Source organism: Gigantopelta aegis, chromosome 3 (genome assembly GCF_016097555.1).
Source record: "Gigantopelta aegis isolate Gae_Host chromosome 3, Gae_host_genome, whole genome shotgun sequence".
Lineage (NCBI taxonomy): Eukaryota > Metazoa > Mollusca > Gastropoda > Neomphalida > Peltospiridae > Gigantopelta > Gigantopelta aegis.
In genome coordinates, this window is record NC_054701.1 from 63,142,842 (window position 1) to 63,170,022 (window position 27,181).

Consider the following 27,181-nt stretch of genomic DNA (forward strand, 5'->3'; position numbering starts at 1 on the left):
ATTCAAAAGGCCCCAGAGACAAAATACTTAGATTAGTGGTATTTATCCTTTATCAACAAAGTTACTTTTATTAACAAATAAGTCTTCCTTAAAACATTTAGTTTCTAAATTTTCCTTTTACATGGGATATTTATTACTGAAATTATAACCATTCAAATTAATTCCAGTACCCTTAATAATTTTAATAGAAGTTATTAACAGATACACTACTGGTATTTTTGTTTCATTATCAAAGAACCATGCGATCAAGACTAAAAAGCACAAACATTGTTTTTATCATTCACAATTATAGAACAGAGTATTCCAAACTTATTGCAACAATTTGCATCGTACATATAATCAAACCAAAAGATTCTTTCACTCCATGGATGCACATTTTTATTGTGAATAAATCTTAAGAAGTTTAATTTTATTAAAAAATATATATCATAAAAAAACAGAAGAAAAAAAGAATATATTTAAAAAATGGAAATACCGTTAGAGAGGGAAAAAAATAAATGTGTTTTTTTTTAATGACGCACTCAACACATTTTATTTATGGTTATATGGCGTCAGACATATGGTTAAGGACCACACAGATATTGAAGGAGGAAACCCACTGTCGCCACTTCATAGGCTACTCTTTTCGATTAGCAGCAAGGGATCTTTTATATGCACCATCTCACAGACTGGGTAGTACATACCACAGCCTTTGATATAGCAGTCGTGGTACACTGGCAGGAACAAGAAATGGCCCAATGGGCCCACCGACGGGAATCAATCCCACCGTTAGAGAGGGAGTCTCAGATTAAATTGGCTAAATGATGGCTCAATTCCACTGCACTGAAACTTGGACAAGGAGATGCTATTCTCTTTAATTTAAACAAAGAAAGAAATGACATCTACATTGTTTTAAAATGCATCAAGTTAACATTCTGGCAACATTAATAACTCCACTGCAATGCAACTTGCTAACATTTGAATTCTGGGAAAGATCATGCATAGTTTGATCATGGCAAAATGCTTTTTTTTAAAATGCATATTCAGAAACTTTATAACATGTAAGGCATATTTGCAATATATACCCATACCACATGACAAAAGCATATCAACATTTGATCCATATAATTTGGGTAAACGTTTTTCTGCAAAATTTATTTAGTTAATTTAGTTTTGAAATGGTTTATATATTTAAATTTTGTTTTTTAAATTAATATAATTTGAACAAAATTACAGGGAAACAAGGAGTGACTCAAAACTTACAATTCCAATGGCTATGCTTATCTATTATAATGTATGCAAAACAGACAAATAAATTGAAGCCGGTCCATCATCAGTCCATACATTGCATCAAAGCACATACACATAATCCGCACCTATTTTGTGAATGGACTGTTCTTAAAATTTAATAAGATATAAAAATATTTTTTAAAAAGACAAATATTTTATACAGTTAACTGTATTTGCTATTATTAATTTGCAACATGCCATGGCATAAGACTTGTCCAGCTGTTTATAAAAACATTTATACTGAACCTGTGGATGATTTTATTTTTAAGCATCTCAATTTTAATTTGTAAAACAAAAACAACTGAAGCATTAAGCAATGCTTTCGCAAAAGCTGACAATTTTTGCTTTATTAGCAACAGATGTTGTTTTCACTAAAACCATCAATTTCACATTAAAGTTATTATTAATTTTAATTATTATTGTCAGGGTTCATACACCTTGGAAACAAAAAATTCCAGACCTTTTCCAGACTTTTTCCAAGACAAAAAAATATTTTTGAAGACACACTATACTCAATAATGAACAATCTTTTTGCCGTATGCATTGCGCAAGTGTGTACTTCAAATCTTCGGTAAATGTCGGCAATTGTTAACATTGATTTCCCAAATGTACGTTAGTGCTGAGATTGGAAAACGTGGACAGATTTCACCAGTTTCATGCAAGCGAAATTTTCTACAGGAGTCCTAAAGACGAATTTCCATACTTTTTCCAAAGCAACTTGCAAAAAAGGTATTTTTCCATACTTTTTCCAGGTCTGGAAAATGGATTTTCAAAATTCCATACTTTTCAAGGTTTTCCAGACTCCATACGAACCCTGTATTATTGTATTTTTTTTAATAATGAAATTACCAAATAGAACCTATTTACACGCAAAGCATAGTACTTTTTAGCCTAAGCACTGTTTGTTCCCTTGGCTGCACATTTTCTGCATTGCATGTGCATGTTGTATCCAATACAAATTCTGAAGGTGCATTTTCATAATATAACTAACAATACAACCCCTGCAACTGCCCACAACAATCGGCAATGCTGTGGAGATTGCCGTGGAGTTTTTAATTATCAACAGCACTTTCTTGCCTTGGACTCTATATTCAGGGGGTTTTAATGGCATGTTTTTTTTGTCGTGGACATTTTCTTAATTGCAGGGGTTGCAGTAACAATTACCATAGTAACAGGCAATTTGCTTAGTAATTTTCAATTGTCAAACACTTTGCTATAAAAAAACCTAAAATCATTATAATTACACACTTTTACAAAATGATTTGGCCAAAATTTACCCCCCCCCCCCCAATAAAAAGAAGTTTAAAAAAATCAAACAAATACAATTTCCAAATGACCAATATAATTATTGTTGAAATTCGTCCTTGAAATGTTTAAGAAATTTCTATCTTCCAACTTAAAGAAGTAAAAAACTGGCAGACAGTGGTTTTTCACCGCCTAATTTAATAAATGTTCGCTGGGCATTGACAGTCTTGTACATGTAAATGTTGAATACATTTATAAAAGGATATTGTTGATTATTAGCTAGCTGTCTACAATGCTGATATCCACTTTTTTTAAAGACCAGCTTGGATGTGTATGCTACGAAAAAATATGACAAACCACACCATGAAAATGCACCTTAAGCAATGCTTTCTTTCCGTTTAAGAACACTTTCCATTGTGTGCACATAATGGCAAATCATACCAGGCTCAATGCAGTTTGTAGACGAAAGAGCAGGCACGTACATATGTTGCATACATACCCTCCCCCATAGGGGTGCTAATGACGTGAGTAACTTTGGGATGGAAAAGAGCTGCAACAACAGCAAGCAACAATACAGATACAGTTGTACCTTCTCTTTGTAAAACAACCAACCGTCTAAAGTGGACATTTCTTTATGTATCCCTTCCACAAATAATGCATATATATATATTTTTTAACATGAAACATAATAATACTGAAAGAAGACTAAAAAGGCATACTGTGTAACAATCACCTGTTTAAAGTAAACATTTTTTAATGTTCTTCTGCATACAATTTTTTTTTTAAATATGAAAAAAAAAAATGTATTGTAATCATTGGCTATTCATTGGGCAAAAAATATACTAGCTACTTGTAGAGACTAAAATTCCCAGCATTAGTGAACAAAATATCACCGTTATTAAGTTGTTTTCCTAAATGACATGCTTCCAAGGGCTTGTTCAGCCCCGAATTGCGTTAATGAGAATTAACTCGATGTTAGTGCTATTTAATTAATTAACTAGTATGTTGACATCAATCAGGTGTTACATACTCAATCTAAAGTGAAGATTGTACTACTATTTTGTCATGCACAATATTAACACATTTAAAATGTATTCTTTTAATAATTTATTATTTGAAAAAGTAAGGTTTTGATGTCAACGGATAACATTACTTTTAAACATCAATAACTTTTCTACATTCTATGCGTTCCATAGTAAAATGGCTAATGGCAAAACTTTTTTTCTCTTTCTCTTTCTTGCTCACATCAATAAAATATTTAACATTTAAAAAAAGTACCTACAAAAAATCTATTAATTTTTTTATATTTTTGTCCTTCTACATCCAAAATCAAATTAATGCTATGAACAAATGAATACATTCCAACCTTTAAAATGCTAAAAAGATTGGTGTGTACATCTCCAGAAAATGTATAAATTCCTGATTTCAGATGGTACTGAACATCCTTGTGAACATTTGTTCCAGCAATAACAAATGTGCCATCTAGGTTTAGTATATATTCAAAGAAGATCTTGATAATTTAGGAATTCTTGAAGACATATCCTATAATAAAATCTCATAATAAAGACATGAGCGAAGGAAGAAGGAACGAAGAAAATGTTTTTATTTAACGACTCACTCAACACATTTTATTTATGGTTATATGGCATCAGATATATGGTTACGGACCATACAGATATTGAGAGAGGAAACCCACTGTCGCCACTTCATGGGCTACTATTTTCGATTAACAGAAAGGGATCTTTAATATGCACCATAACACAGACAGGGTAGTACATACCACGACCTTTGATATAAGAGTCGTGGTGCACTGTCTGGAACGAGAAATAGTCCAATGGGCCCACCGATGGGGATTGATCCTAGACTGACCGCACATCAGGTGTGCGCTTTACCACTGGGCTACATCCTGCCCCCAAAATATTAGTGAGAATTTTTGCTATTAATTGAATTAATTTTCTAATGGGAGACAACAGTCTAAATATGAAGACCAATTAAAAGTCCAGACTTTATTCAAGTCTAACATCTACTTGCAATTTGTATATGGCCCTTGTTTATAAAACTTAAAAGTCTAGACTTTAATAAAGTCCAGACTTTAACGTAATGCTATTTGAATGGCATTGTCATGACGTTAAAGTCTGGACTTTATTAAAGTTTAGACTTTAAGGTTTATAAGCACCAGACATAGTGTTTCCATAGTATTAAAGTCTTCTGATTTTATTATAGTCTGACATCTACAGACTTCAGTTTTATAAGCACGGAGTCATCCTGCTCTAAATATAAGGGTTGGAATCTATGACATATGTGCTCTTTATATAATGTATACATATTTTGTTGTAGTTTGGTCTTTAAATTTGTTCTTTCTTTGTTTTTCACAAATTAACCAAAAGCATGAATCTCACTAGAATGCCACATTACAAGCATGTCCAAACTAACCAATACCTAATAAAAAGAAATTAAAATCTGGGGGAAAAAAAGCTAATTTATTATTTACTACACAACAAAATCATCTCAGTTGAAAAATGTCCCAAAACCTTGATGCACACATCTTGAAACATTTTTTTAGTAAACAAAAAGACAGTTAAATATCATTGACTGATTCACCCAGGCCGGTTTTCTGGTTTGGTGCATACATGCTGGTTAATAATACTTTCCAAAACGGAAATAAAAACTTTGAAAACCTCCTGTGGAGTTGTTGTGGTTGTTGATATCACTTCCATTCAAGTATGCCAGGACGCCTATGAAGCCTAGTAAAATTAACAGGTCAAAAAGAAGAAAATGCTTTCCACCAGTTTTATACAAGTATTATAAATGATTTCGTTTTCAAAGCTTTGAAAAAAAGAATTTTTGTGGTTATTACTGTTAGGCCAACTGAAAACATCATTACCATGAGCAGAAAAACTCTACAAAACCAGCAGCGTACTATAACATTTAGAGCAAAACTTTCATTTAACTCACACATATAGGATACTATAGGTTAGTCAAAATAATTAAAAACATTTAAGAACAAAAAAAAACAACAACCCCAAAACAAAACAAGTTTGAAACTTTACTTGCATGACTAGAATTTCAATACTCAACACCACCCAAATATATCCAAATTAAGGAGTGTGTACTATACTCCTTAATAAGTTGCATAATACATAAAACATTTACAATATCCATCCACATTAGAGACATCCTCCTCTCAAATCTATATTTTTATTTACTATGATCCTTCCAAACAGTGAAAATGATTTTAAACATGAATTAAATGAAAAACCAACAACAATAAAAAAAATTGAAACCAAAACCAAACATTCCTTCATAATTTACATGACAGAAAATGCATTTACCATAACCATTCATATTATTAAACCCAATAATATATTTTTTTTTTAAATTAGTTAAAAAAAAAAAAAAATCAACCTAAAAACATAATGTCATCCATCCAAAACACTGAAGATATTCATAAATTTACTATTAAAAAAAAAAAGCACTCACCAACTCCTCCCGTTACAAACGTCCTCTTCTCACTCGACTCCTGGGTACTCCCCGATACCGTGACAACACGCACCTCGTACTGAGTCCCGCCTTCCAAACCGTCAATCATCTGCCAGAAGTTGAGATGTTCATCCTCAATTACTCGTTTGTACTGGCTGTCTCCTGTTACGAAACAAAGATACACATTGTAGTCTAGGGAAAGAAAGAAAGAAAGAAATTTTTATTTAACGATGCACTCAACACATTTTATTTACGGTTATATGGCATTGGACATATGGTTTAGGACTACACAGGTATTGAGAGGAAATCTGCTGTCGTCACTTCATGGGCTACTCTTTTTCGATTAGCAGCAAGGGATCTTTTATATGCACCATCCCACAGACAGGGTAGTACATACCACGGCCTTTGATATACCAGTCATGGTGCACTGGGTGGAACGAGAAATAGCCCAATGGGCCCACCAACGGGGATCGATCCTAGACCGACCACGCATCGTCCCGCCCTCTGTAGTCTAGGGCGTGTTCGGTCCGAATATTCGAATATTTGCTTGCTAATTTGCTAATTATTCTTGCAGTTACTATCACATTATTAACATATACGAGAAAAAATAATTTATTATTATTGATCACATTTGTAGTTCTAAGAATAGCTGTACAGCTTTGTTCTTTTTTTTAAGATCAGTGAGGAATGGGTCATCTTTGTTAAAAAAAAATGCCATCATTTGTTGACCTTAATTTTTCTTTCTTCTGTGTTTTGTTTTAGTTCTATTGTCACATTTTATGTATGCGTCTACATTTTTTGATTGTGTTACTTAAACAAATTATTATAGAACTACATGTATAGGAATATTCCATTTTCGTCATGTCAATCTACTGTCCGTCAAATCCTCCTACAAAAATGTTTTTTGTAAATCATTTTATTTTGGTTTGACGTAAGAAAAAAAAAGTAAGTGTTTCTGAAAAAGAAGAAGAGAAAAATTTGTGTAAAATTGAGAAAACAATCATCTCAGAAATAAATAACTTGTAGTAAATTCTATAGTATAAAAAAAGGCATTCCCTGTGGGAAGGACTATAGATAAAAATTGGATTTCAAAAATATAAACAAAGATCACATTCTCTATACATTATGCCCATTAGCCAGCCTTAATCACCGATTACTGATCACTGATAAAGCTGATATATCTGGAAGAGTTTACCTAATGATGTTAAAAAATGTACTAGTTTAAATATATTTAAGAAAAAATGTTACAAACACTTCTTAGAAACATGATTGCTCTTCTACATAATTATGTCTTAATATCTTTTATGGTTGTATATATTGTACATACATGTATGGTTTTGTTAGTTTTTACTTTTAATAATGAATATGATTATTATTGTTATTATTGTTATAATTAGTAAGAAGGCCTCAGGGGAGAATAGTCTATAACTAACCGAGTTACCTTCTATAAATAAAGATTTTATTATTATTATTATTATTATCTGACAGTAATAAATACTGTTCTAAAAGGTAAGGAATATTTAACGACACTTTTGCACAAATTTTGATATACAAATGAGGCACTGTTTGGGTTCAGGGTAAAACGATTCATTGAGGACAACTGATCTTACAATTAACCAGTCACATCTCAGCTGAGCACTGTACTGCCTTACACCGTTTTGAAAATGAACTAACCCATTTTTCTATACTGAAGATAATAGAAGTCTCCCACTCTCTGCTCTTTTCTGTCGGGCAACCTCCAGGAAACATTAACTGAATCGGATGCAGCCATTACATCCAGGATCTCGGGTCGTGCCAGTTCTACAAAGAAAAAACATTCCATAACAGAATCAATGCAGGGTTTAAGCTGTCATTGCCTAATTGTAAGTTAAAGTTCAATTTGGAGAATATATGCTATTACCAATTCGCCCCCCCCCCCCACCCCCTCCAAAGCTAATACATGTAATTCGAAAAGAAAAAAACAGTGTGTCGGTTGTATGTGTATAGCTATTTTAAAAAATAATTCTGTTTAGCTAAATGTTACTTGATTTTTGTTATCGTACCAATTTTCTGATCATATTTGCCAAATTGCTATTAATTTAATGCGCCAAGCTTAAACTCTACAATGAAATACAAATTTGCATGTCTGACATTTTAACAACCAAAACAGATTTCTTAAAACTTAATTTCTAGTCAAAAATATATGACAAATGATTCAATTTTTTTTTAAATGTATGTCATTGGTATTTGGTTTAGGCTTGCTTGTTCAGCATCCAATATGTCAAAGAACATATTATAAACAATCCAAAAATGTTAATGTTCGATTAAATGTTCAAGCATGCTATCCTGCGGAATCTCATCAATTTGAAATGCCTGCCAAAGGTCAACATGAATGAGCACAAATGTGTGACAGCGGCCTTACAGTTCCCCATTGAATTGCACTTTCCAGCCTTAAAATCCAATAGCTTAACTCTATTTTAAAGGCACTCTGGGTTTTGATTCTTCAACAATTGGCAAATGAATAATAAATTCACCTGTCATTGATTAAAAGGAAAGAAAAGGAACACTTGTTTAACAATACTACGACACATTTTTAAACTTCGGCTACTCAATGTGTAACTAGGGGCTATTTTATGGTTATTTTAATCTTTAATCGAAAGAGGAAACCTGTAGTCACCATACAGGTCACCCCTACTAATAAGCAGCAACAGATCTTTTATATGCAATTTCTCACAAGACAGGATAGTACATACCATGACTGTTTAATGTAATAAATATGGGACAATGGCTTGGATGCCCCCCGCCCCCCCTTTCCTCGCCGCCACACTGTATACAAATAAGAATAAACTATCCTGTGACTAATTGCGCCTCAGGTTAGCACTCTACCTTTAAGCTACATCCCACCGCGTGTCACTTTCCTCAAACAACTCACCTTCATTAATATCGGCCGTCCTAACATCAATGTAGTACGGTTCGCCGTTGCCTTGTTTTGTCAGGCCATAGACGAAGACTCGGTACGTACTATCTTCCTCAAGTCCACCAAGAAATATCCGTCTCGTTTTAGGATCATCTATTTGCTCAGCTATTTCACTATCCCCGAGACGAAAACCTTCAACTGTTTAATTGCAAAAGAAAACAATAGAAGATGACGTTAGTTTTGACAACTTTTTAATTTTTACCACAGAGTAACATTTTTAAAAATACAAAACACAAAAGTTTTTTTTTTTTTAATTATTTTTTTTATTTAACTAGAGCACATTGATTTTTAAACACAAAAGTATTCCTGAAACTAAAGCTAATGATAACAACCAAATGTAAGGACTAAATTTTTGTTTCGTTCATTCATTCACCATATACTGACATCCAAAAGAAACTACCAATTCTCTGAGAGACTACTGAAGAAAACCCAAAATATGTTGCATGTTTAAAACATACATATTCATGAGACTGGTGATTTGGGATATTGGCAAAAACATTTCATTCCATAAAAGCAAAAACATATTTAACCATAATTTTATTTCCATTATCCAAATTGTAAAGGAAATTAAAAAACATTTTTGGTATGGTTTCTTTTGAACGTCTGTATATTTAACCCTCCTATTCAACAGCCAATCTCTGTATTTCTATTCTCTATGTCTCTTTTTCAATATATGTAGCTGATGAATGAGCAAATTTTTAATGCAGTAACTTCAATATGAAGTCATGTATGGTGTCGTCTAATTTGCATAGTTATATGTTAGTAAAAACTGATTTAAATTAGAATGATTTCACCGATATAGTTTAGTTACATATACAGTGAAACCTCTCAAAACCGGAGCCTCTATAAACTGGAATTCCCTAAATACCGGACATGTTTCACGGTCCTTTTTAAAAAATCAGTACAGAACTTAACCTTTCTAAACTAGATCCCTCTTAAAACCAGACATTTTACTTGTTCCCGAGAGTATCCGGTTTAGATGGGTTTCAATGTAGTTATATAATACATGACTTAACCTTCTTGGGTATTATGCTGCAAATTTTATTTAAATATCTCCTAATGTATTAAATGTTACAGTTTTAGAAGACAAACATGAAAGATGAAAGATATACACACAGATCCTACAGCTATGTGGGAGAAAAAAACCATGCCAAAAAAAACAAACAACTTTGATGTGACTTACTTTTCTGGTATCCAACTTCATATCCGGTTACGACTCCATTAGGTTCTGTGGGGGGACCCCACTCCAGGAGAAGGTGAGTTGATCCACGGTGAAGAGCCAAGAAATAACTCACCATCGACGGAACTGTAAACATAAAAACAAATTTTCAAATTATACCTACAAGAAGTTCAAGTTTATTTTGTTTAATGACACCACTAGAGCACACCGATTTATTAATCATCGGCAATTGGATGTCAAACATTTGATAATTGCGACATATAGCTTTAGACAGGAAACCCGCTACATTTTCCCATTAGTAGCAAGAGATCTTTTATATGCACCATCCCAGACGGAACAGTACATATCACAGCATTTGAAGTACCAGTCATGGTGCACTGGCTGGAATAACAAATAGCCCATTGGACCCACTTGTATTTGCACAGCAGACAATAAATAGTCACATAGTCAATTTTGGTCGTATTAATTTCAGTGGATGATTTGGCTTTGATGTCTAGGCTATCACCACGGTGCAGCCAATTATATGTTCAATATCACAAATCTCACACAGTGTTTTCTCCTAAATGGGCGTGTAAAAAATGAAAACCCCAAGAAAGAAAGAAATGGTTTATTTAACGACGCACTCAACACATTTTATTTACGGTTATATGGCGTCAGACCACACAGACTGAGAGAGGAAACCCGCTGTCGCCACTTCATGAGCTACTCTTTTCGATTAGCAGCAAGGGATGTTTTATATGCACCATCCCACAGACAGGGTAGTACATACTACGGCCTTTGATATACCAGTCGTGGTGCACTGGCTGGAACGAGAAATAGCCCAATGGGCCCACCGATGGGGATCAATCCTAGACCGACCGCACATCGAGTGAGCGCTTTACCACTGGGCTACGTCCTACCCTGAAAAGCCCAAGAAGATAATTTCACAGGCAACACACACCTCCTTCTGGTGTGGTAAAGTTCACTTGGTTACTGGAGTTGGAGCTGAAGTACGTATTCACAACTACAACGTCGGCGATTATTTCAGAAAACGACGGCAGGTTCTGAACAGCTGCCCTGATCTTGCCATCAGCCGCTCTGCGCCGGCGGGAACCGGATACGGGTTCTTCATGAGGAATCAAAATCTCGTGTCGAGTTGTCTCCTCTTGATCAGCCTTCCAGAATCGAACCTGAAAATTTAAATGTACTGGCGTGAATGAAATCAAAACTGAAAATTTAAAGGTACTGGAGTGAATGAAATCGAACCTGAAAATTTAAATGTACTGGCGTGAATGAAATCGAACCTGAAAATTTAAAGGTACTGGAATGAATGAATGAATGAATGAATGAATGAATGAATGAATGTTCAGCGACACCCCAGCAAGAAAAATACATCGGCTATTGGGTGTCAAACGATGGTAACTGCAAAAAATAAAGTGATTATCAAAATCAATATAAAAGTTTAAGAGTTAAATATAAACACAGTGTAAAGAACTGTCAAAAACCCCCAACAAATAACATAGATAGATAAAATTAAAATTTAGAATAAAAGTACTGGATTGAAGAGGAAAAGAAATGAATGCTTAGTGACACAGGACATTATACATATGGCTATTTGGTGTCTAACACATGGTTATTTTATCATTCCATCAAATATAGCAGCAAGAGATCTTTTATATATATGCATTTTCCCCATAGGCAAGACAGTACATACCAAAGGCTTGGATGTGCCAGTTGTTTAAGACCACTCTGTTTAATCACTAGTTATTAAGTATATTAAAATACAATAACTGACATCAGGCCTGCTGCTTATAAAACTTTTTAGAGTCTAGGCTCAAGACTCTAAGGGTCTGAGACAGTAATGTCATGACAACGCCATATAAATTATATGCGTGTGATTCATTAAAAATTGAGTCTGGACTTGTTAAAACTTTTACAAGTATTGGCCCTGGTCTACATAATGAGAGATGAAACGTACTACTGCCACACAGATGCTAACAACACCATGGAACCTTTAAAATGCACTTTTCTACAATCAGGACAAAATAAACCATGGCCTTGATATACTAAGAAAAAACCCAATGGGTACGACACTTAATTAACTAGATATTACCTAAGTAACTGACTGTTCAGTTATGTGAATTATTTATCTTGTTGGTTTTTTTATCAGCATATTTGTATTTATTTTGGGCATGATTATTTTAGGCCACCACATTTTGGGCACAATCTTTATCACCATGACACAATCTAAAAGCCCTAGCTATTATTTTTATATTGTCTTGTGTGTTACCTTGTAGCCTGAAAATTTTCCTCGAATTTTCTCCTCTGAGGTGTCGACTGGGTCCCAACGGAAGTGAGCACTGGTTGCCGTCACATTGTAATCCGGGTCCAATTCAAAGTTTTCAGGCACTACTATTGGTGCTGTAAGAAAAATTAAATAAAAAGCATAAAAGAATATTCCCGAGGTAGCAATAATGTAAAATATGGATTTGAAAGCAAAATCGCTATCAGTTGATTTTGACACACATTTGCTGGCAACAGATTTAGTTTTAATGTTTGTTTTGCTTAACAACACCACTAGAGTACATTTATTTATTAATCACTGGCAACAGATTTAATGTTAAAGTTTGTTTTGTTTAACGACACCACTAGAGTACATTTATTTATTAATCACTGGCAACAGATTTAATGTTAAAGTTTGTTTTGTTTAACGACACCACTAGAGTACATTTATTTATTAATCACTGGCAACAGATTTAATGTTAAAGTTTGTTTTGTTTAACAACACCACTAGAGTACATTTATTTATTAATCACTGGCAACAGATTTAATGTAATGTTTGTTTTGTTTAACGACACCACTAGAGTACATTTATTTATTAACCTTCTGACTACTGCAGGCGAGATATCTCGCCCGATGTCACGTCAGTCGATATACTGTACACTGTATACAGTGCATTCCCCAATTCATATTTCCCGCCGTTTTGCACACGACACTCACCGGAAACGGAAATATAATTAAAGAAAAAATATTTTTTTTCAAAATGGTGGTTTTTGTTTTGATTTTTGCAATTGAAAATACCTTGAAATTTTGAGTTCAAAAAGTGGTTTTCTGCAAGTATTTTCGCTTGACAACAATGGCGGCACGTCGCGGTAATTTTCAGGGATCGATAGCTGATTGTAACAGCTAATTTGATAATAAATTTGATCGTTTTACCAACAACGAAAATTACCAAATATTGCAATATGAATCGTAGTTCGGGTTTAAAAAAAAATTCTGGTCAGAAAACCACTGTTATCGGGAAGAATGAACATAAATACTGGACAGCTGGCCACAAATGCCCGTAAGTAAACGCAACTTTTTCGATTTTTTGCCTAATTTTAATCACCATTAGCCGATCTAAAATAATAAAAATTACAAAAAAAGACACGAAAATAATACTTACCGATTCATATATGAACTTTATTTCATGTATTTATTAAACATTTAAGTGAATATATGTGAGTACCCACTCAACGTGGTTTTTGTTAAAAATTAATCCAGTAGTCTAAAGGTTAATCATCGGCAACAGATTTAATGTTAAAGTTTGTTTTGTTTAATGAAACCACTACAGCACACTGATTAATTAATCACCGGTTACTGGACATAAAAAATTTGGTAATTCTGACATGTAGCTTTCAGAAGAGACCTGGCTACATAACAGTGTAACTCCTCTAAACCGGACACCCTCGGTGACAAGTAAAAAGTCCAGTTTAAGAGGTATCCTGTTTAGAGAGGTTCTCTTCTGTACAGATATTTAAAAAGGGGCCATGAAAAATGTCCTGTTTTGATGGAATTCCGGTTTATAGAGGGTCCAGTTTTTAGAGGTTTCACTGTATTTCCATTAGCAGCCAGGTACCTTTTATATGCACTTTCTAATAGACAGGACAGCACATACCACAGCCTTTATAATACCAGTTAAAGGACACCATTAGCAGCCAGGTAATTTTACATGCACTTTCCAACAGACAGGACAGCAAATACCACGACCTTTGATATACCAGTTGTGGAACACTGGTTGGGATGGACTGAAAAAACCCTAATAGTTCCAAGCAAGTTTGATCCTATAACCCAAGCACCGCAGGCTAGCTAATGCACCAGTTGGTTAATGTCAGTCATTTCTAGTACACGGTGACAATTGGGGAAAATAAATAGGGAAAATAAATAGAGAAAATAAATAGGGAAAATAAATAGAGAAAATAAATAGAGAAAATAAATAGAGGATACTCCCCTCGTGACTTGTGATATCATAATTTATCAACACGAGTTGATAAAAGTATGAAATCCGAGCCTTGCCGAGGATTATTATACTTTTATCAATGAGTGCTGATAAATTATGATATCACAAGACACGAGGGGAGTATTCTTTTTATCATTCTTTTCAGTTGCAACAATTGTAAACAATGTCAGTAATGTTGGTTGAATGTCACTATATTTGGCAGCTATAGATTCGTTAACTAGCAGAACGACAGTGGTGTGACGTCACTAATGATAGGTTTAGCGCTGAAACATACACAATGACGTAACAAAATAATGTCTTGTGATTAAAATTTGACCAATCAAGATTATAAGAAGCGATATCTCCTTGGAGAATATTGCAGGAGATATTGCAAATTATAGTACCAGCGATATCTCCTAAAAAAAGACTTTAATGGATGATAAAATAACGGAATATTTGGTTGACTCCTCAGCAAATTTTAAAGTACGGCCATTTGGTATTACTTCAACATTTGGTAATGAGAAAAAGAAAACAATTAAAGCACGGTGATTTATTAATCATCGGCTATTGGAATGTCAAACATTTGGTAATTCTGACATACAAGTCTGCTACATTTTTCCATTAGTAGCAAGGTATCTTTTATGTGCACCATCCCACAGACAGGATAGCATATACCATGGCTGTTGATATACCAGTCGTGGTGCACTGGCTGGAATAAGAAATAGCCCAATGGGACCATTGACAGGGATCGATCCCAGACTGACTGCACATCAAGCAAACACTTTACCACTGGGCTACGTCCCAGCCCTCAAGAAAAAGATTGAGAAAAGCTGCCACCATCACTCAGGCTTCTGCAACCTCAAAAAAACAACCTTTCGCTCCCTCTCTTTTTTTCCATTTCATTACAACTTATTTTCGTGCTTATATCCAATTAAGCTTTAAGCACGCTGTCCTGGGCACACACCTCAGCTAGCTGTCCAGGACAGTGGGTTAGTTGTTAGTAGTTAGTGAGAGAGAAGATGGTGTAGTGGTCTTACACCTACCCACTGAATCGTTAAAACTAACTCTGGGTGGGAGCTGGTACGGATATGGTATCAATATTGTATTATCTTAAATGGCTCTGCATTATCTAAGTTATGGAAGGAAGGAAGGAAATGTTTTATTTAATGACACAGATTTAGAGAGGAAACCCGCTGTCGCCACTTCATGGGCTACTCTTTTCGATTAGCAGCACGGGATCGTTTATATGCACCATCCCCAGACAGGATAACACATACCACGGCCTTTGATATACCAGTCGTGGTGCACTGGCTGGAGAGAGAAATAGCCCAATGGGCCCACCGACGGGGATTGACCCCAGACCGACTGCGCATCAAGTTATGTCCCGCCCTCTAAGTTATGGAAGCAATTAACCACTCCCCTCAATTTTTCTCATGAGGTACAATTCAGAACATGCTTGCCATACCTGCTTCTCCTGAATAGCCGATGACAGCCTTTGGTTTCTTCAAAGGTTCACCTATTCTGTTCTTTGCCTTGACGGTGATCCTGTACGGTTTGTAGATGGTGTTCACTGGAATCTCCTTCCTTCCCACCGTATAGTCGTCCTCAATGTAGCGCAGCACACCATTCCCATTGGAACCCAGCTCTTGCACAATGATCTCATACTTGAAGTCTTCACCATTGTGGTCAATTTTTGACATAGGCTGCAAGTTGTAGTAAACTGCATTACGTGGGTTGTAATAAATTCATGCGTAACAAACAGTGTAAGGGCAGTTCCAGAATTTGATTACATGAGGGAGGAGGGAGACAACTATTTTAACTTCGGTAAATCATCCACAAACTAAAATATTTAAACTGAATTTGCATAGAGAATTTTTTTCTTATCAGGTCCAGCAGGAAAATCATATGAATTATAGCATCGTGTGGTGAATGTCAGTTCCCTTTTCATCTGTGTGTGTGTGTGTGTGTGTGTGTCTGTGTGTGTGTCTGTGTGTGTGTGTGTCTGTGTGTGTGTCTGTGTGTGTGTGTATGTGTTGTGTGAGTGTTTTTGTGTGTCTGTGTGAGTATGTGCGTGTTTTTGAGTGTGAGTGTGTGTCCGAGTATGAGTGTCTGTGTGTGTGTGAGTGCGAGTGTTGGTTTGTGTTTGCATCAAAGCATATTCTGACCACTTCAGCTTCAAGGGATTGCACTTCAACCTCACTCTCAAAATTTGAAATGCTTATGCGGACTTCTAGGTTTTTCAAACCATAATGGATAGCCTGGTTGATTAAATCAATTTTTTTTTTTAAATGTTGCTGAATTATATCAAAAATGTTTTCTGATTTGGCTATAATGGTAGCACACAAAAACTATCCCCCTCATTTCACAATAAAACAGATGGGACAGTAAATTATAGAAATATGTTCTTACAAACACAGGCATAATGATATTTCACAAAGTGTACCTCGCACTACACAATAAGGCAGTTGGGACAGTGAGATACAGAAACATGTTCTTACAAACACAGGAATTCAATAAAGGAAATGGTTTATTTAACGACACACTGAACACATTTCATTCACGGTTATATGGCACTGGACATATGGTTAAGGACCACACAGATATTGAATGGAGGAAACCCGCTGTCGCCACTTCATAGGCTACTCTTTTCGATTAGCAGCAAGGGATCTTTTATATGCACCATCCCATAGACAAGATAGCACATACCACGGCCTTTGATGTACCAGTCGTGGTGCACTAGCTAGAGCGAGAAATAGCCCAATGGGCCCACTGATTGGGGTTGACCACAAACCGACTATGCATCAAGCGAGCGCTTTACCACTGGGCTATGTCTTGCCCCAGGAAAAATAAAAATGCCACTTCACAAAACATACCTCCCACTCCACAATGAGGTATTTGGTGCGGTCTCCAATGGATCCCACTTTCCTTGGATTTCGGTCGGGTCTGGACTGCGGTGTTCTACAAACCGGGCTGGTGATATTACTGGCTTTACCGATGCCAATCTTGTTCACAGCCTTCACTCGAAACGTGTACAATGCAAAAGGCGACAGCTTTATCTTCGCTCGTCTTGCATTCTTCCGTGGCCTGCTCACAATGATCCACTTGTTAGGTTTATACGTTGTGTTGTATTCAACAATGAAGTTCTGGAGAGGTGAGAAGTTCTGCAGACTTTCGGAGAATTCCCAGATTACTGTGGCAGCCTTCGCAAAGCACTCTTGAATTTTAACGTCGGCTGGAGCATCCGGAGGTGCTACAAATAGAAAATATAACCATATCCATAAAGACCAAACAAATTCAAAGACTTTCAAAGAGTTTCAAAGTCTTATAATTAAATTGCTGTTACATTCATTACAATATAATTTCATCCCATTGGTGCAGCTGTAGCAATGCTAGTTTATTAATTTATTGATGAACATCAAAATTATGTTGTCAGGGAATGTCATATCTGATGATGTCATTTTATATTGATACTTTGTCTTATTAAGTGTTGTTGTTTATGACCAAAGACATTATTCAAAATAAAATAAGAATTTTTAGTAGTATTATTAGTAAGTATGTTTTAAATTTAATCATAAAGATAGTCTGTTATTTCTTTTACATTTATCTGGGTACAAAAAAATAAAATTAGCAGCATACTTATGTGTGAACGGCTTTGCCAATTCAGTTTGCAGATGATTTTTTTTTCATACCCCAATGAACGTAAAAGAAATAACAGACAATCCTTAATTACACAAACATCTAAGATAACAGAATGTGATAAAAATCGTCTTCTGCAAGTCATTAACTTCGCAACAGAGACAGCTATGCTCGCAACATGGGTAGTATGCTAATTATCTAATAACCAAATAAACTAGGCATGTGCAATTAATTATTAAAGGTCTGTAATGAAATGTGTGATCAGCATTGATAGTTGATCGCAAATGACTGGGCAGTTTACCGTAAGTTCAACAAGTTTATTTTAGTCTTATATTATATTAAAATTGTATTGTGTAATGTCCAAAATTAAATGTATGCTACTGTAGTTTTGGAGAATCAAAGGGAAAACCAGTCTGGACATCTCAGCCAATTAACAACCACTGAATATAGTTGAGAGGTCTTTTTTTGTTTTTTGAATATCAACTAACTAAAAATACCTGTACTATGAAAGTTCAAATGAGGGAAATACATTTTGACCACTAACATAAATCACTGATAACATAACATGATGGAATTTTGTTTTTGTTAATGATTTGTCTTGATGAAGTCAAAAAAGCAAGGTATCGGTAATATTTTTCCAACTAGGACAGTTATGGACGTCAACTTTTGGATTTAGCTCCATCATAAAGTTTTCATGTGAGAGATTTTCTCCGAATTAATGTAAATCATAAAATATTAATGATCTTACAATTTAGCGAGATCCAAATAAGTGACCTATTAGCGACATAGAACTTTAACAAGGTCATCGTATCAGAAACTAAAAAAAGAATAAGCTTAAGTTGTAGGATCAGCTGAAATAATGTTTCTGACGAATCTTGACATTGTGCAGCTTAAAGACATCTTGAATTTAGTAGAAAATTGCAGTAATGTGCATGCTAACTAACTATTGTTGTTTGATATCCTTTTGGTGTAATCAGTAGTATGTAACCATTGTTGTGTGTTCAGTTCATCACAGAAAAAACAATCACACCAAAGTTTTTTGGAACAGTCTGTTGTATGTCTCCTTAAATTTAGCGTCATGAAACATTAGCGTCTTGTACGACCTCGCTAAATTCGTTAATATTTTATGCTTACTAACATTTCCTGATTTACAGTATATCCAATGTAAACTTAAAAAAACTGATATCCTAAAATATTTTTACATAACCAAATGAAACTGAAATCTCAAAATAGGACACATGCAAACGATTACCATTAATCATCATACAGAAACAAAATAGTCGAGTCTGAAACACACTTGAAAAGATCATTAAAAAAAGAAAAAAGAAACTGGCCTCGGTGGTGCAGTGGTTAAGCCATGGGACTACAGGCTGGTAGGTACTGGGTTCGCAGCTCGGTACCGGCTCCAACCCAGAGAGTTTTCAAGGGCTCAATGGGTAGATGTAAGGCCACTACACCCTCTTCTCTCTCACTAACCACTAACCAACTAACAACTAACCCACTGTCCTGGGGCCTAATTCACTAAACTCTCGCAACTTTGCGATACCGCAGTGCAATGCTAAAAGACATGTAAAGAGGATGCTTTGTTGTCTAGCAGAGCCCGAGAGACCTTTGTGAATTAGGCCCCTGGACAGGCAGCCCAGATAGCTGAAGTGTGTGCCCAGGACAGCGTGCTTGAACTTTAATTGGATATAAGCACGAAAATAAGTTGAAAAAAAAAAAAAATAATAATAAAAGACCAACTGGATTTACCTTTTATTCTGAGTACTGCAGAAGAGGTAGCGTTGTCTAGGTTGTTGGATGCCACGCACGTATAGTTAGCCGTGTCGCTGCTTTTCACATCGTTTATCACCAAATCTCCTTCATTCTGCTGTATCCGGGGGTCACTAGTGGCCAGCGGCTGACCGTTCTTGGTCCAGGCGTAATGGAGATTGTGGGACTCGTTGGGGTCGGTGGAGGCCCCGCACGTAAACGTTACTTCGTTGCCATGGATCACTTCTTGGTCTATTGGCGGGGAGTCAATACGTGTTTTACCTGTGAAACAATTTTAATGTTTAATGGTTTATTTAACGACACACTCAATGCATTTTATTTACAGTTATATTGCGTCCGACATATGGTTAAGGATCACACAGATATTGAGAGAGGAAACCCGCTGTCGCCACTTCATGGGCTACTTTTTTCGATTAGCAGCAAGGGATCTTTTATATGCACCATCCCACAGATAGGATAACACATTCCACGGCCTTTGATATACCAGTCGTGGTGCACTGGCTGGAACGAGAAATAGCCCAATGGGCCCACCAGCGGGGATCGATCCCAGACCGACCTGTGAAACAAAACTGAACAATCAGGATTCGATACATGGTCACTAAGGAATATCCGACAAAAAACACATTTCTTGACTAACAATGAACTTTGGTCTATTGGTGGGAAAGTCAATGTGTGTTTTGCCTGTGAAAGAAACTCAAATAATCAGGATTCGATACATGGTCTCTAAGGAATATCCGACCAAAAAAACCCCCATTATTGATGTAACAATGAACTTTGGTCTATTGGTGGGGAGTCAATGTGTGTTTTGCCTGTGAAAGAAACCCAAATAATCAGGATTTGATACATGGTCTCTAAGGAATATCCGACCAAAAAAACCCCCATTATTGATGTAACAATGAACTTTGGTCTATTGGTGGGGAGTCAATGTGTGTTTTGCCTGTGAAAGAAACCCAAATAATCAGGATTTGATACATGGTCTCTAAGGAATATCCGACCAAAAAAACCCCATTATTGATGTAACAATGAACTTTGGTCTATTGGTGGGGAGTCAATGTGTGTTTTGCCTGTGAAAGAAACCCAAATAATCAGGATTTGATACATGGTCTCTAAGGAATATCCGACCAAAAAACCCCCATTATTGATGTAATAATGAACTTTGGTCTATTGGTGGGGAGTCAATGTGTGTTTTGCCTGTGAAAGAAACCCAAATAATCAGGATTTGATACATGGTCTCTAAGGAATATCCGACCAAAAAAAACCCATTATTGATGTAACAATGAACTTTGGTCTATTGGTGGGGAGTCAATGTGTGTTTTGCCTGTGAAAGAAACCCAAATAATCAGGATTTGATACATGGTCTCTAAGGAATATCCGACCAAAAAAACCCCATTATTGATGTAACAATGAACTTTGGTCTATTGGTGGGAAAGTCAATGTGTGTTTTGCCTGTGAAAGAAACCCAAATAATCAGGATTTGATACATGGTCACTAAGTAATATCGGAATAAAAACATATTTTTGGACTAACAATGAACTTTGGTTGGTTTAATGACACCACTAAGCACATTAATTAATTTATTAATCATCGGCTACTACATGTTAAACATTTAATAATTCTAGCATGTAGTCTTCAGAGGAAGACTGCTACATTTCACCTTAAGTAGCAAATAGAACAGAACAGGTCAGGTCAGGTCAGGTCATATGTTTTAACGTGCTCATTCAGAACAAGGTGTAGTAGCACACGCCTGTCATGGACCTAGATGTAGACTTTCACCGGCTCCTCCATCCAGGACTGGAAAGTAGAACAGCACATCCCACTGCCTTTGAAATACCTGTCGTTGGGCACTGAATGGGATGAGAAGAAACCCAGTAGTTCCGCTGAGTGGGTCCATATGACCCAAACCACCTCAGAATTACAGACCTCTACCTAAACACTGTTTATATAAACCGATACAAATCGCTATTATAAATCAGTTACAAATGAAGAGAAAACAAATCTAACTCACGTCGAACCATCAACGTTCCATTCGCCGAATCTCGTCCAAACTTGTTCTTCACATAGCACCTGTAATTACCACTGTCCTTGATGTTTACATTCTGAAACATTGAAACAAATAATATTACAAGTAGTAAAATAGCCATGGTATTTCCACGAAATTGTAATACAGTGAAACCTCTCAAGACCGGACCCTCTGTAAACTGGAATTCCCTCAAAACCGGATGTTTTACAGCGTCTCTTTTTAAAAACCAGGACAGAACGTTTAAAACAAATTTTGTCAAATCTGGTTCAATTTTCCTGCCAATTCTGGTTTCAAAACAAATCTCGTCAAATCTGGTTCAAATTTCTCACCAATTCTGGTTTCAAAACAAATCTCGTCAAATCTGGTTCAAATTTCCCATCAATTCTGGTTTCAAAACAAATCTCGTCAAATCTGGTTCAAATTTCCTACCACTTCTGGTTTCAAAACAAATCTCGTCAAATCTGTTTCAAATTTCCTACCACTTCTGGTTTCAAAACAAATCTCGTCAAATCTGGTTCCAAGAGACTGCTGGCCGGAATCCACACTAATGCTCACCTTGATAAGGAGGTCTCCATTGGGCTGGATCTTGTGCCGACCACCGTCACTCAACTGCTGGGCACCCTTGAACCACCGCACTTCGGGTGTTGGTTTCCCCACAGACTCACACTTCAACGTCACAGCCTGCTCCGAGGCAACCTTCTGTTCAGCTGATGGCTTTTTGATCACCTTTGCCGGAATAGCTGAAAATAAAATGTTTAAGGTGTTGTGCAACATACCGAGATGAAAATGATCCTTGGATAAAAAACAAACAAAAAACCCCTGAAACTGCAGTGTCTTAAAATATAGTGGTTATTGTGAATGTTTCATGAGCACTTTTCAGGTGCCATTAAATGGGCAATTTCAAAGTTGCATTGTGACCAAAAACATTTAGTAATTTTTCTCACTGTGAAATCTCGGAGGTGAAAGTGGGTTATGAAAACTTTCATCTCTGGAAATCTAAAGATTATATTCTGAATTACATACCCACAAATACATTTGATTTATTACTTATTTATAAATTTATGCTGTTGCAAAATGTATTAAAGGTGACAGCCAGGTTAAAGGGACAGTCCTGAGTTTACAACCATCATAAAATGTTTCCGACCAATAGAGCCTTTTTGATGATGTAACATACAGATTAAATACATTTTCTTATTTAAAATATCAGTGTCTGTATTTACAAGATATTTGTGGTTGCCCTAATGCTTGTAGTAGCCCAAACCGGATTTTACCTCCCAATAATTTCATACGTATGAAAAAATATATATCACGAATTAAAGCGAAAAACTGTGTTACAAACATTAATATACGACTGCAAACACATTCGATATACAGACACTGGTATTCTGAACAAGACCATGACCAACACCAAATTGTTTAACGTGCACATTCAGAGCAAGCTGTTGTAGCAAGCCTGTCCTGGGCATAAGTGCTGGCCTCGACCAGCTCCTCCGTCCAGGACAAGAAAGGGTGGGGGTGGGAGGAGGGACCGCCTGTACTGGCAGGTCCAAGGGAGCACCAGCAGTCCGACTGTAGCCGGTAACAGGCAGAGGGTGGTATGGTGCTATGTAATTTGGAATGTCCCGTAGGATTACGCCAAAAGGGAAATGAGTGCATATTTTGATGAAGAAAATTCGGAGCAATTTCGATGGTCGTTCTACGTATAGGTTTGGATTTTACTAGGCCGAAATTAGCTCGTTAATTAGGACCTGCAGAGGATGAGGTGCCTCCCTAGGTTGCCCGTAGTGCCTTTAGAAAAGGCCTGATCTGTTCCTAAACAAGGAAATGTATTTAGTATGAAATACTAGTCGCCAACAAGGCTCTGTTATTGCAAACATCTTACAATGGCTGCAAACTCATGAGTTGGACATATGGTTAAGGACCACACACATATTGAGAGGAAACCCACTGTCGCCACTTCATGGGCTACTCTTTTGGATTAGCAGCAAGGGATCTTTTATATGCACCATCCCATAGACAGGATATCACATACCATGGCCGTTGATGTACCAGTTGTGAAACAGCCCAATGGGTCCACTGACGGGGATCGATCCCAAACCGACCTCGCATCAAGCAAGTGCTGTACCACTGGGTTACGTCTCATCCCTAGGTCAGAACATGCCATTGATGCAAAAACCATGACAATACGTACCTAAGACATGAAGATAAACATCAGCCCACAGGTAGCCATGTTTGTTGGATGCATTACACTGAATAACCAGACTGTCGGCTTTCTGGAGATTGGTGAAGTACAGCACTTTGTTCTTCAGTTCTCGATTTTTATTTGATTTAGCAGCTGCAAATATAACATACATAGAGGATATTATATGAGTGTCAAGTTACGTGATATTTATACGCCCATAAGTAAAGAGTACACAGGTATCAACAGCTGTAAATTGTAAAGCATGTGTATACTAAAAAGCAAACAAATACACAGTAATTGAAATAATTAGTTTTGAATTTGAATGACGTCAGTATTCCAATGACGTCACTTTGCATCTCCTATAAATTGGGTACATGACGTTTCCGTTTTAAGAATGCTGGAAAACTTCCAGGGCAAAATTGCGATTGAATTTTTTTTTATTTGAACATTATTAACGCACCTGAATGTGTTTGAAGAAAATTTTGTGATTAAAACATTGTACCTTTTACTAAATATGGCTTTCAAGTGAAATTACGGTAAGATATGCTACATTTATTATGTACAAAGCCAAAACAAGGGTGCGAAAAGTGACTCGTCGACCTTAGTATAGATTTCTAACAGTTGTGAACGTTATATTCATAATTAAGTGTTTGATGTGTCACAACTACATTGTAATATAATACAAGTTATCATAAATAATCAATTAATGTTTTATTAAATTAATTATAAACACGTATTTGTCATTACGGCATGTGATCAGCTTACACTCGAAATAAAAATGTATTAATGAAGAAAGTAGTATCTGTGGAATGTTGTGTCAGCCAATCAGAAAGAAATGTACTCTTACAACAGCCAATCATTAAATGACAATGTCAGGAAGACATACGATTTAGCTGACATACGAGGGAAATCGTACGATAAATATGACCCTCGTTATGCTGTACCTCGTAGGTAATAAAACTAAATATGGTGAGGAAAAAAAAGTTCCTTAGTTCTTGATGTTCATTTGATTTAACAGCTGCAAATATAACATACAACTAAATATGGTGGGGAAAAAAGTTCCTTAGTTCTTGATGTTAGTTTGATTTAACAGCTGCAAATATAACATACAACTAAATACGGTGGGGGAAAAAAAGTATCTCAAAACAAACATTATTAACAGATGTTTATAAGTTGAATTCTTAAATCCACATTATACTGATGTGGGATTTTCTCTACAAACATACAAACTTACATTCATATGGTTCTCCATTAATAAACCACTGAATTGTTGGTTTGGGAATGCCGTCTGCTTTACAGGAAAATACTGCACCCTCTTCAACACCCACTTCTTGATCTTTTGGCTCTTTTATCCAATAAGGACGGGCTGCAAAATAAGTTATGAATAATGAAATAAATAAAGATTATTATACGAGCTTGTGTGTCGTACTGATTTTATGAAACGAGTGCCAGGATTTTTGTATTGCCCGAGCGAGCTTGAGGGTAATACATGAATCCTGACATGAGTTTCGTAAAATCAGTACGACTCCCATGCAAGTGTAATAATTTCTTTATTATCCATATTATTATTGTTGTTTTCTTTATGAATAACAAGACCCAACTCAAAATGTTTCAGCCACAACTAGAAAGAGACGGCGAAGTGACGTCATATTTCAAATGCACAGTCTGAGCTAGGACTGGAGATGCAACATCATGTTATGACGTCGCTTCCCAAAATTACGTCATTACACTTGTTATTACACGTGTGCTTTGTATGATTATTATTAACCCGATTATGTTGAACCATATGGATAATAAAGCATATTAATTAATGAACATTACATTTTAATCAAATCAATTTTAACCACCAATTTAATCTGATAGCAAGTTCTTGGTTGTTTGTTCTTTTTTTTTGCAATGGTAAAATAATCACCAGAATATTGCAAATCGATTAACAAATTATAAATAACTTTAATTGAAACAAACCATAGCTAAGGTGGTTTTAAAAGTTTAAACATCAAACGAATGTGCATGTACAAAATCAAGTGGGTTTATTTTTATATATATATATATATATATATATATATATATATATATATATATATATATATATATACACATATACACACACACACATATCCATACATACATACCGCTGGGTGAGTGCAAGAATGTTGTATATACAAAATTCCCATTTTGAGAAAACCAGCATTAAAAAATAATAAAATAATTGCGGAAGCCATGACTTTTTGTATTCTTCTTTTGGTAGTTTCCTCCAAAATCTGAAGCAGCATACACTGATATAACATTTACAACACTTTCGCTCCGAGTCAACTACAATATATGCATTTACAACAGCTTAGCTGACTTCAAATTAAGCAACCAGACCTGTTATATGAACATACAACATTTTTGCTCTGGGACATATAGGGTCCATTACATTGTGAAAATTAAGACCTTATTTATCAACATTTTGTAGATACTACATTTTTGCACTGACCCAGCGATATTATTTTTTAATGCTCGTTTTCTCAAAATGGGAATTTTGTATATACAACATTCTTGCACTCACCCAGCGATACACACACACACACACACACTGGTATATATTTTATTATGTTTTTTTAATACACCACCTATTTAACACTTTCTATATTGAATTTTGAATGCAGATATATCCCATATTTCATAACCTCTAACCCAAACAATCATGATGTAATTGTTGTCTGTCCCCATGTTTTTATTGGAACAATTATAAACAATTACCAATACTGTCTTAAGTGTAGACACAGTACTCTTTTACACTCTTTTTTTTTTAAAAGGGTCATTGATTTTTTTTAACCATTTTTACCTTCTTTTTTTTTTTTTGGGGGGGGGGGGGGGGAGTGTGTGTGTGTTTGGAGGGGGTGGGGGTTAAAAATGTATGCCAACATTATCACCCACCACCAAATGCATTATTTATAGGCTTGTGAAAATTTTGATAATGGACCCTAAATTTGAACTTACACTCCACAGATAATGTGAACGTGACCGTCCGCGGTATCGGCGTCTGTGGGTTCAAGCCCTGGCACTCATATTGTCCCTTGTCATCGTACTGGATGTTCTTGATCTCCAGCTCAAAACCATCGCTGCTCTGCTCCATGCGAGATGCATCCAGAGGTTTGTTGTCAACACGCCGCCACTCAATGGAAGGCTGGGGACTGCAATAACAACACACAAACCGC

The 27,181-nt window shown here is 35.8% G+C and overlaps 1 protein-coding gene across 4 annotated transcripts in view; it reads right to left on the bottom strand.

Annotated features, from left to right (window-relative positions):
• LOC121368409 (neuroglian-like) overlaps nt 1-27,181 on the bottom strand; it is a 156,724-nt gene that overhangs the window by 17,546 nt on the left and 111,997 nt on the right. For all 4 annotated transcript variants that reach the window (XM_041493121.1, XM_041493122.1, XM_041493120.1 and 1 more), the window contains 14 exons: nt 26,964-27,157; nt 25,213-25,344; nt 23,988-24,131; nt 22,352-22,536; nt 21,782-21,872; nt 19,756-20,037; nt 17,241-17,617; nt 15,833-16,070; nt 12,400-12,530; nt 11,071-11,299; nt 10,134-10,256; nt 8,906-9,088; nt 7,669-7,794; nt 5,995-6,156 (listed from right to left, as the gene is read on the bottom strand). In XM_041493121.1, coding sequence (XP_041349055.1) covers nt 5,995-6,156; nt 7,669-7,794; nt 8,906-9,088; nt 10,134-10,256; nt 11,071-11,299; nt 12,400-12,530; nt 15,833-16,070; nt 17,241-17,617; nt 19,756-20,037; nt 21,782-21,872; nt 22,352-22,536; nt 23,988-24,131; nt 25,213-25,344; nt 26,964-27,157 — 2,597 coding nt within the window. The remainder of the gene's footprint in view (nt 1-5,994; nt 6,157-7,668; nt 7,795-8,905; nt 9,089-10,133; nt 10,257-11,070; nt 11,300-12,399; nt 12,531-15,832; nt 16,071-17,240; nt 17,618-19,755; nt 20,038-21,781; nt 21,873-22,351; nt 22,537-23,987; nt 24,132-25,212; nt 25,345-26,963; nt 27,158-27,181) is intronic.